This window comes from Primulina tabacum, chromosome 9, assembly GCF_025594145.1.
Source record: "Primulina tabacum isolate GXHZ01 chromosome 9, ASM2559414v2, whole genome shotgun sequence".
In the NCBI taxonomy this organism is placed as follows: Eukaryota; Viridiplantae; Streptophyta; class Magnoliopsida; order Lamiales; family Gesneriaceae; genus Primulina; species Primulina tabacum.
In genome coordinates, this window is record NC_134558.1 from 35,154,355 (window position 1) to 35,165,291 (window position 10,937).

Genomic DNA, 10,937 nt, shown 5'->3' on the forward strand with positions numbered 1-10,937 from the left:
TGTTGCATATATATTTTTTTAATGTTGGATTGACGTTAAGATTAGCTGAATCTGTATTCTTTGACCACTTTCAGGGAGTTTTAACTGTGTTTGACGTTGCAATTTTTTGGGAATTTTTAACTACTTTAATTCTGTTTTCAAGAGCCCCACTCATCATGTATGCGTCATGTATATATCATCTTTTATTCTTACCACCTGAAAATGAAAGATTTATAGGATCGGTGAAAGAAAAAAGAGGTAAATTTAGAGAAATTTCCAAAGCTCTACGATCATCCTCAACAAAGATGAAAACAAAAACAGCATAAAAACACGTACAAATCAAACTATCAAATAATACAATGATGGGCTCGAAAGAATATGCACGTATGGCGATATCCAAGAATCATACATATCGATATTGAAGAAGTCTTTTTATCTCTCTTTTTTTCTCTCTCAGTCTATCTTAACAGAAGAATAAATCAGCCTGGTGAACCAGAAGCACGCGTAGAATCCAATCGTGCCTGTTACCACAAAGAAGGCATACGAAGCAATGAACATGTACCCGAAGTATAACGCACCAGAAACGGGCTTTGTGATGTCGAGTTTAGTGAAAAAATAAAATGTTGCATAGAGGAAAAGATATAGAGCGGACGATCCCGATGTGAGATATGATCTCCACCACCAGAGGTAATCTTCACCGCATAGTTGAAAATAGCATAGGACGATTGTTATTTCTGCACAGGTGATGATGAGGATGATGAACACTATAAAGAGGAAGCCAAAAATGTAGTAGAACTGGTTCAGCCATATCGAGGTTAGAATGAAGAAGAGCTCGATAAAAACGGCCCCGAAAGGAAGAACTCCTCCAATCAAGATGGAGAAGATAGGGTTCATGTACCAGGCCTGTTCTGGGATCTGCCTCGGGATTTTGTTCGTTTTTACAGGGTCCTCTATCGCTGGTTTTCTAAAGCCAACATAGCTGCCCACGAAGACAAGCGGAACTGATATTCCGAACCAGAGGAAGACCAAAGCAAACATGGTGCCAAAAGGTACGGCTCCTGAAGACTTCTGGCCCCAGATAAGCGCATTTAATGCAAAGAAAATGACAAAGACCGTAGCTGGGAAGAAAAAGGAAGTCCTCAGGGCGATTTGCTTCCACTCAGTTCCTTTGAACATTTTATAGAGACGTGCAGATGCGTAACCGGCGAAAAGTCCCATGAAAACCCAAAGCAGCAACATGGCTGTCATAAGTCCGCCTCGATTTGAAGGGGAGAGGAATCCAAGTACTGCAAAGATTGTGGTCACCAGTACCATTCCCAAGAACTGTACTCCTGTTCCCACATAGACACAGAGGAAATCTGAGTTGATAGGTGGACGGAACACATCAGCATGGACCAATTTCCACCCAGTTTCTTCTTGTGCCTCTTCTTGGGTCTCAAGCTCATTGTACCTGGAAATGTCTCGATAGAGGGTACGTAGCATTATCATGGCAACCATGCCAGAGAGGAAGAGAACTATCATCAGAGAATTAACTATGGAGAACCAATGGATTTGGTCGTCAGTCATTAGAAGATACGTGTCCCATCTTGATGCCCACTTCACATCACTCTCCTGCAATGACGTTTGAATTGAAAAGAAACAGATTACAACATATCAATTTCACGTGAAAAAAAACAAAATATGTGTTGATGACAGCCCAAAAAACTAGAAGGTGTAAAAAGTACAACACCATAGTTAGTCCACCTCCAATGAGCTCAAATATTTTGGAAAAAATGATTCAAACATGATATCAGAGTAATATGTCAAACATTCAAAATTCCTTGTGCACACTGCACAGAATTCCATATATTTCAATAAAGTATATTGGATGCTTAGTTATAGGCCTTTGTTAACCAATATCCAATCTATGTGTATGTGTGCGCTTTTAATACTAGATTTGAACATGTATTTTTCAATGTTATGAGTGCACGTTAAGGAAAACATATTGAAATATAAAATATCGTAGAGCTATCTCCCCATCTTTTCTCGAGCACTTGAGAAAACGATTGCTACACAAGGTACCTCCAAAAGTAACAAAACAAGTAAAAACAGGCTCAAGGCATTTAGCAATTGTTTGGGCTTTGATAATAAGTCAAGATTATATGAAAATATATAGTTGGTGAATGGATTACCTGGTACGCAACATCGTAAGTGAATATGATTTCTTGTTTATCATCAACCTCTTGGGGAGAATTTGAAGAAGAAACTGTACGCTTTGAATGGGGATCACATGTAGCTACACGGGTATTCTCACTCCATTTTCCTTCATATTCATGCTTGACACTAAACCATGAGAATTAAAAAAATAATGTTAATGAAGTTGAATTTTATGTCAAAAACCAAAGGCTGTACTAAAGTTCTTTTGAAGCCACTCACCTGAATGGTGTGACCTCAAAACCTACAATCCTTGCAGAATCAGTCTGCTGATCCCTGTGATACTTGACAACAAAGCTCAAGTGGTTGTGAAGAAAGTACTTTTCATTCTTGCTCTGCATAAAATTAAAAACTGAGAGTAAACAAGATATTGTGCTTATATAGCAATTACTCAAAACAAACATTAGGCCGATAATTAGTCAACTTACACCACTATATTGTCCTTTCACCCCTATATGAAAACCAAGCTGATAGACGGTACGGCCCTCTTGCTCTGATCTTGCAATTGGAACAACCAATGGAAGATTATCTAAAATCCTGAAATAACAAAGTGGAAATCATTAAGAAAGGCATGTTTCTGCTGACAACTCTAACTAGAAATAATATAAGAAATGGAATCGATCACAACGACGAATACACACATGTTGACTCGATACTCATCTTCAATCTTGTCTTTTAATTGTTTTGCAATTTTAGCATCAAGCTTAAGTCGGCAAACAACAGTGCACATTTGTGGTTCCCTCATTTTGAACTGTAGTATACCAGTCAACAAGAAAAAATCAGTCACCAATAAGAACTGTCAAAGAAGCACTGTCAGGGAATCCAGGAAAAGGGGTAATATGAGACAACCGAGTGAGGGGGGCGGGGGGATTGAATGCATTTGGAGGGAGGTTTAGGAGTAAAAGATTTAGAGAAATTATACAAAAAATTTCAAAAATTCCCGATTAAGAAAGGGTGATACACTCCCTCTAGCTAAATTCACCACTGAGCATTATATCATCAAAAAAATAGCACCGACCACATAAGGGGAATTCTCAATACGATCACCACGAAGTACTTCTCCAAGATTTTCTCTACTGTCGACAACGGTGTCAGGAGGGCATAATGGAAGAGAATAGTATGAATAAGGAAGCTGAGTCTTTATAGAAGTCAATTTGTTCACTTTCACAAACAGTGGATCTCCCTGTAAAGAAAATGAACAACAATAAGAAGCAAAACAACAGAATTTGACAGAGAAAATGTAAGTACATTTCTACATTCAATCGTACATCATAATATAAAAAACATGCAGTGAAGAGAATGTCACCAACTCTTTATAATCATTATATGAAAAAACAACGCAGTGAAGAGAAAGCATGGTTATCCTTCAGCATCTTCTTTGCTTTCTTTTGAAAGCTAATGGTGCACTCGTTAAATTCAGCTTCTAGTGGTGTTGGTCCGTTGGAGAATCATTTTTTAGATATTTTGCTGAGTCCATACAGCTTCAAATGCATTGTCATCATTTTACTTTTAAACAATCACTCAAGTGTGCAGATAACCATATACCAACTAAATCACTAAATAAGATGCCTGGTTTCAACTATATGCAAAATATACATCATATCAAAACCTCATAATTGGGACTTCACAAACAAACAATACAAACACATTCGCCAATCATATTATCTTCTCCTTTTCAGATAAGAGACCAAATTTAATTACAACAGAATGTAAAAATGGAGGGGACACAAAAAATTTCAAATACTTGTATCTGTACAATCCTGAGCACTATACAATTACAAATAACCCATTTCAAATAAGTAAATCACTGATCCAGACACAAGCTCTCAGAGTAACATGCACAAAAGATCAGATCTTAGAACACAACCCACATCAACAAACTTAGTGTGACTATGCCATATCGCATAAGAAGTAACGAAAGGACTGTTTTTGCTGATACCCAAATACATAAACGAAAAGACGAATACCAAGAAAAAATGTAAGATTCACATAAAAAGATTGTACCTTTTGGAAGTCTTCAGGGGCAACACCAGGCAGATAGAAGCAGAGGGCATTGTGGGACAGGAGCAATGTGCATATAGTTTCCAAGATAAAGAGTAAACGAACTGTGTGAGATCTAACAGCAACTCTTCCCATTGTGTGGAAGAATGAAGATCCAATTATGCGTCTTCAGATCCAGAGCCAGAGGGAGATGCGATATACAAATCTGAAATCTTGTTCTTGGTGTGTGTTTTAAGCTTGTCGGTTGCCCGGTAGTTGCAATTTCACATTTTAGATTTCTTTTTATTCTTCTTATTCTGGCTTTTTGCGAGGTCACACTTCACAGTCTAGTTTTAAAGTCGGTGCGTCCTTATATTTCTTTCTTAATTGAAACTTTGATTTTTAGTTATAATGTTTTTAGTCGATTAAAGATTAGAAATTATTTTTTTTAATTTATTTTTATAACGTGAAAACATGCAATTGCAGATCCAATTGAATAAAATCCTAAACAACAAATCCAAACTAAATTCAAATAAATATCTTTTTACAAGAATTATCTTTATCAGCATGAAGATTTTAATACTCACCTAAAAATTCGGAAATGATGTAGTAACATAAATTAATGAATATTTTGTAAAATATACACTTATATTTACCAAAATTACGAGGAAAAAAATCACAAGGGAAAATGTCTGAAGTGATTTTGACAGGAAGAATGATTCAGTGGGTCAGGATTAAAAAAATATATCAAGAAAATATAAAAACCAAAATTAACAACAATAGGAAATTTAGAGGCAAAAGTGTAAATACCATAAAACCACTCTCTTTCGCTGGGCATCTCTTTTAAACTCAGGAGCCGCAAGGGGTCTGGTCTTGTTCATTTCTTGAATAATGCAGAAACTCAGTAGATTTCTACTGCCATTGAACCGTTCGTTGCAAAGAAATGTTTTTTGTTCTCTTCAAGAAAGATACTTTACCGCCCTTCCCAGTTATGCCCAACATGATTATCTGCAAGAAGAGGCTAGTTTCTCGATTTCTTTTTGTTTTTTGTTTGTTTCCAATTTTTGGATTATTGAAAGCGACTGAATCTAGTTAATCTTCTTGCTAATTTTCGTAGCGGGGCGATCTTTTCTACGAAGAGAGTGTGAAGAAACTCGTTTTTTTTACATGTGATTGTGTGTATATTTGTATTATTGCTTGATTGTGTTTCGACTTTGCTAAAATGGTCTTCATCTTTCTCAAAAGATTGAATTTTGTGACCTGCCCCCTGTTTTGACTTTAAAAATTCAGGTATTAGTGGAAGGAAGAGCTAATTCAAGGGTAGCAATTCTCAATAGACCATCTGCACTCAATGCTCTCACCACTTCTATGGTTAGTTTATTGTGTATATTTTTCTCTCATTGTTCTTGAGTTTTGCTGGTGAATTTATTTTATTGTTTTGTGCTCCATTCTCCAACTATAAGAATTGGTATTTTCATGTATGTATTTACGGAATGAGGCATTATGCTGTTATTCCGGTACTACCGATTTGGTCCTTTAGATTTTAAGTTTTTAACCTTCTGGGCTTATTTTTTGCTAGGCTGCTCGATTGAATAGATTATATGAGTCCTGGGAGGAAAATTCAGAAATAGGATTTGTCATGATGAAGGTTACCGAATGCACAGTATTTAACTCCCTCTTCTTGTAGCTCTCTTTCAATTGGCTGAGTTCTTTGCGTTTCTTGAAGGGTGGTCAGAAGGCATTCTGCTCTGGCACAGATGTTGTGAGCCTGCATCGGCTGCTCAATGAAGGTTGAACATTGACTTAATTATGCATGGATTTATTTTATAAAAAAGGAAGAATCGAATTATGTGTGATTTCGATTTCAATTCGACAAAGTTCCAGCAAAAGAAAGGATGTTTCTTTAATGTTTTTGGTACTGGTATATTTTATTAGCAGCGAATGCAGTTTATAAAACATTAGTTTCTATCCGAATAAATAAGACTCTTGGGTCACTATAAGATTCTCTTTATGCTTTCCGTTGGTCTTTGTTGACTGATTTTATTTTCAGGGAAGACTGAAGAATGCAAAGCATATTTTGAGAATCTGTACAAGTTTGTCTATGTTTTGGGAACATATCTTAAGCCACATGTGAGTTCATTTCTTTCAGTTTTGCTAGTTTAAAGAAAAGAAAACTCTTTTTTCTTGTTGAATGTTTTTGTAAAACATTGAAGAATTTAGATTCTCTTGCAACTTCTGGATTTTTCATCTCTCGAATGGCAAGATGATGGTTTTATTGTTTCCTCGTTTATGGGGCCTATGACAAGTATAAGCCTGTTTTTTGATGGAGGCAGAGATCCTCTTTTGGGATTGAACCCGACTGTGATATCTGCTTTGTGAACGATGAAACAAAGTGCTAACTCAATCGTCTTGATAAGTCATTCCCTGGCCGGACAACCTCTTTGATGGTTAATCATCTTTCTCAGAGTGAGATGGCATTCAATTTGACTGTTATAATCTCCAATTTATTTTGCAACACCTGTATCATACAATCACAAATATCTGCCACTGTCTGGCAACATGGAGATTTTCTTTCTAATCTTGACCTTAAGATGTTATCATCAGAAGAAAATATACATATTGTGGAAAGTTTTGAATGTGGCCTATGCATCAAACTCTGTGTTTGAAATTAAGTATTAGTTTGTACTGTGGCACAAAAAATATGTATGCGTATATATTATGTCATCAGTTGAGCCGTTGATGTTCTCATGATTTAATTCCACAATTTGTAGCATTATATGTCATGCAAGTCAGTAGTTATTTATTAACAGAAACTCGTTAGTGACATTTTCTGTTTTAAGTTGCTTTTTGTGTGGAAGTGTTGTGAAACTGATGGTGGTCATTTGATGTTAATCTGTCATATTACAGGTGGCTATAATGGATGGTATTGTAATGGGTGGTGGTGCAGGTATTTCACTCCCGGGGATGTTTCGTGTTGTAACTGAAAAAACGGTATGAATATACTTCACGCTTATTTTTTGGCTAAATGCATATGACTTTCATTAGATTATTATGATGTAAGATATAATTGTGTTATCTTAGCTTTATGGCAATCTTTTTTTGTCTTCTGACCGTACACTTAAACATGGGATAATACCTATTTTTGTCCCTATCGGTCTTCCCTTGTCTGATTTGGGCAAAATTCAGTAATTAGGGTTCTAAGTTTTATGGAGAATAATATTGGAGGAGCATTCACAACTGATTTGAGGAAACATGAGCACATGACCGAGTCAACGTTGGGTCTAACAAACAGATAACACGTGAGACTATTTTGGGAAGAAATTAGAAAGTTGAAGGATGAATTCGGCCTCAAGAAAGAAAAGGGACAAAAATGGGAAAAACAGCAAACAAGAGAAAGAAGAGGGACGAAAATGGGAAAAATGGCAAACAAGAGAGACGAAAACGAGTATTATCTCAGGAAATATGGGTCATGTGCCTCTCACATGAATGGATAGGTAACGTGAGGGACGATTTTGGGAAGAAAGTTGAGGGATGAATTCGGCAGTCGAAAGACAATTACGAAAATGAGAAGAGCGGAAAACCAGAGGGACGAAAACGGGTATTATCCCCTTTAACAGTGCTAACAAATTTAAGCTGGGCTTACTTTCTTCAATATGCCTGGGTACCCTTTAACTGGATTAAATTTAACCCTGAGAAAAAGGGAAAAAAATAGATTGAGAAGGGCATTCAATGTCGATTATGCTTTATTTGAAAAACAGAGAATTTTATTATTCTTTTGCTGAGTCAAAATAGATATACTTTTTGGTTTGTCTTCCAATCATTTGGAAAAACGTGTTCTATTGACCACTCCAAGTTAAAATTTCAAAATATGGTAATACCTGTCTTGATGGGTGACGTACAAAGTGCTTTTTCTGATAAATACAGGTCTTTGCATCTCCTGAAGTACAAATAGGCTTTCATCCTGATGCAGGGGCTTCATATTATCTTTCTCGTCTCCCTGGCTATTTAGGTATGATGAAAAAATAGTTCGACCTTTGAATTATCACGTAGGAATCTTGATGATATTCAAATCGATTATCAAATTGCTTCTATATCATTACATTTTTTGTGGCTAATCATTCCAAAATTCATGTAATTTTGCGGATGTTCTCCAACATCGGTCATAGTACTTAAACCATGAAGTGGACATACCCCTCAAAATACCTATTGGAGAAGAAAATCACACCAAATGATATTTAAGAGCAACTCAATGATCAGAGATATTAGCAATTCACCGGTATGTTGTTATTAACATGCAGGAGAATATTTAGCTCTGACTGGAGAAAAGCTCAATGGTACAGAAATGATGGCTTGTGGTCTTGCTACACACTACTCGTTGAAGGAAGTCAGTCTTCCATTTGCTAGCATAATTTTTCGTTTTAACCACATCTTTGCTGATTCATTTTTCCTAACAGAAGCTTCCTTGGATTGAAGAACGTCTTGGTAAGTTGATAACTGATGATCGTTCGGTCATTGAAAATTCTCTTTCTCAATATGGTACCTTGGTTTATCCAGATGAGAGGAGTCAGCTTCATCGGTAACAGCTTTTTTTTATTCAGATTTTTTTTTATCTTGTAATTTTTTCTTATTTCAATCTCATTAAAATCATGTTCTGTCTCTTTGGTATCACTTTGTTTTTTGATGTTTCAGGTTAGAAACAATCGACAACTATTTTTGCCATGATACCATGGAGGAAATTGTTGAAGCTTTGGTAAGAATACCATTATGCATTTATTTCTTTTGGGTCTATTTTTAGAGAAAAACTGTTGGATACCACTTTTTCCAAAATTTGGAGCTCATTAAAAATTGTCTAATGATAGTTTTATAATATAACAAGAACCAAGTTCACGATTGTTGATCACGTGGAAGCAACAATAGGACACGCTTGATCAAAGACTTGCCATTGACACAGAATGCCGCGGTTTGATCAACGTTTTTGTAACTTGGTGGAGCTGTATAATAAAAAAGAAGTCCTTATAGATACTTCGAAGTAAATAGGTTGTTGAGCTTCCTTACATAGAAACTATGAAACTATATAAGTGGAAATACTACTAGAATCGAGGAGATAATCTCGTCTACAGTTCTGTGATAGTTACTGAAATTGATGTTATCTATGCACATAGGGATCTACTGTTTAGCTACAGTTACAATTTGCAAACACCATGAGAATAAAGCATGGACAGACGATAAAGAATCAGGCACAGACGTGGAATTTCTGTGTATGAAATAGAGCAAAATTTTGCAAAGCTGTTGGCATTAAAATAACAGTATTTCTAGATAAAGTTGGTGTTAAAAAATCCAAATTTTGACATATTTGTTTATCGGCATACCGTACTGCCGACTGAATTCTGTTTTTCATGTTGTAGGAAAATAGAGTGGCAGGATCTTACGATGAATGGCCTTCGACCGTACTTAGTAAAATTAAAGAAGCCTCTCCATTAAGCTTAAAAGTGACTTTGCGATCAGTAAGTTGCTTACCATTGCCTCTATCCTGTAGAAAATTTCATTTTCCTGCACGAATTCACCCCATTCTAACCTCAATGTTTCTATCACACTCAAAAGATCAGAGAAGGTAGATTTCAAACTCTTGACCAATGCCTCGCCAGAGAATACCGAATATCTTTAAAATGGATATTTAAAAAGGTCTCTAATGATTTCTCAGAGGTATATCCTTATCTGATTCTTCATTGATACTTGATAGTCATTATTACCTTCTGAAAATGATTGATCGAAATTGCTAGAGGAGCAGTATGTGTAGTTTTAAAAACTTTATCAAACATGTTCGGCGTGGGACAGAGGTATATGCGACAAGTGGAATATAATCTGTTCACCTGAAACTTGTCATTTGTAGGGCGTTCGTGCAAGATTAGTCGATAAGGACTTTGCTCCAAAGGTATTTGGTTATTTTTAACCTCATATTTTGCAAGAAATTTTGTTGGGCAACATAGTAATCCAGTTTTAATTTCAAAAATTTTAGTGGGATCCATCCAAGTTGGAGGAAGTAACAGTTGACATGGTCGAGTCCTTTTTCTCTCCTCTCGGTGAAGTTGAACCAGAGCTAAACCTGCCCACTTCGCTACGAGAGCCAGATGTGTGAAAATCTGCCACACTTTTTTCTGTATGGTTCTCCATTTATTATTCTCTTGGTTTAGGATTCATGACACAGACGGAGTTCCTGTGGAGCCAATGCAGTGGAAGTGAGTAGAAAGTATAGGAGCTGAAATAATCAATTGTGCCATTTTTAGTAGCTTGGCTTTTGTATTCAGAACTCTGATTAAAGCGACTTAGGATGTGTTTGGTTGACAGGGGATAGGAAGGATTGTCTTTTTACTTCCGGGCTTGACCTAAACTCTGAGGCCCGACTCGCATATCATCTTCAGAAAGTGCACAAATTTGATCAGCATTCTCGTTTTCTTTTGTGAGCCCAATTCGAATTTTTGCATTTGGTTCACTTATCAAATGAGGAGCCACTTTATTTCATCTAATTTTGAAGATTTTTTTTTTTTTGAAAATTTTTGTATGAAATATATATTTCTTTGGTGAGATAACCAACTTAGAGATCGGGGATTATTGTTCTTAAAGTGGAGCGAACCATTTCAAACTGATGCAATCTATCATGTTCCGTAAACGATTAGTGTGAAATTGGAGCTGAAACTCTGAACAGAGGCATGGTGATGAAATAAATCAGAAGAAAATGTGTTGGTCAAATATTTAATAATAGTGAGTTTTAAGTATGAATACTAGAT

The 10,937-nt window shown here is 36.1% G+C and overlaps 2 protein-coding genes across 2 annotated transcripts; one reads left to right on the top strand and one right to left on the bottom strand.

The window, feature by feature from the left end:
- Positions 1–220: 220 nt before the first annotated feature.
- LOC142555534 (transmembrane 9 superfamily member 9-like) lies at positions 221–4,447 on the bottom strand. Its single transcript, XM_075666446.1, has 7 exons — positions 4,177–4,447; positions 3,191–3,355; positions 2,814–2,923; positions 2,601–2,709; positions 2,395–2,507; positions 2,151–2,301; positions 221–1,590 (listed from the first exon to the last, which is right to left on the bottom strand). The coding sequence occupies exons 1-7, from the start codon at positions 4,306–4,308 to the stop codon at positions 433–435; spliced, it is 1,938 nt and encodes a 645-aa protein (XP_075522561.1). The 5' UTR covers positions 4,309–4,447; the 3' UTR covers positions 221–432.
- Positions 4,448–4,951: 504 nt separating this feature from the next.
- Positions 4,952–10,602, top strand: LOC142555535 (small ribosomal subunit protein mS47-like). Its single transcript, XM_075666447.1, has 14 exons — positions 4,952–5,172; positions 5,443–5,523; positions 5,732–5,800; positions 5,879–5,942; positions 6,203–6,282; positions 7,060–7,143; positions 8,077–8,161; positions 8,451–8,536; positions 8,607–8,728; positions 8,842–8,902; positions 9,558–9,656; positions 9,754–9,855; positions 10,043–10,084; positions 10,169–10,602. Exons 1-14 carry the CDS (start codon positions 5,044–5,046, stop codon positions 10,286–10,288), a joined length of 1,224 nt encoding a protein of 407 aa, XP_075522562.1. The 5' UTR covers positions 4,952–5,043; the 3' UTR covers positions 10,289–10,602.
- The last annotated feature ends 335 nt before the right edge of the window (positions 10,603–10,937 follow it).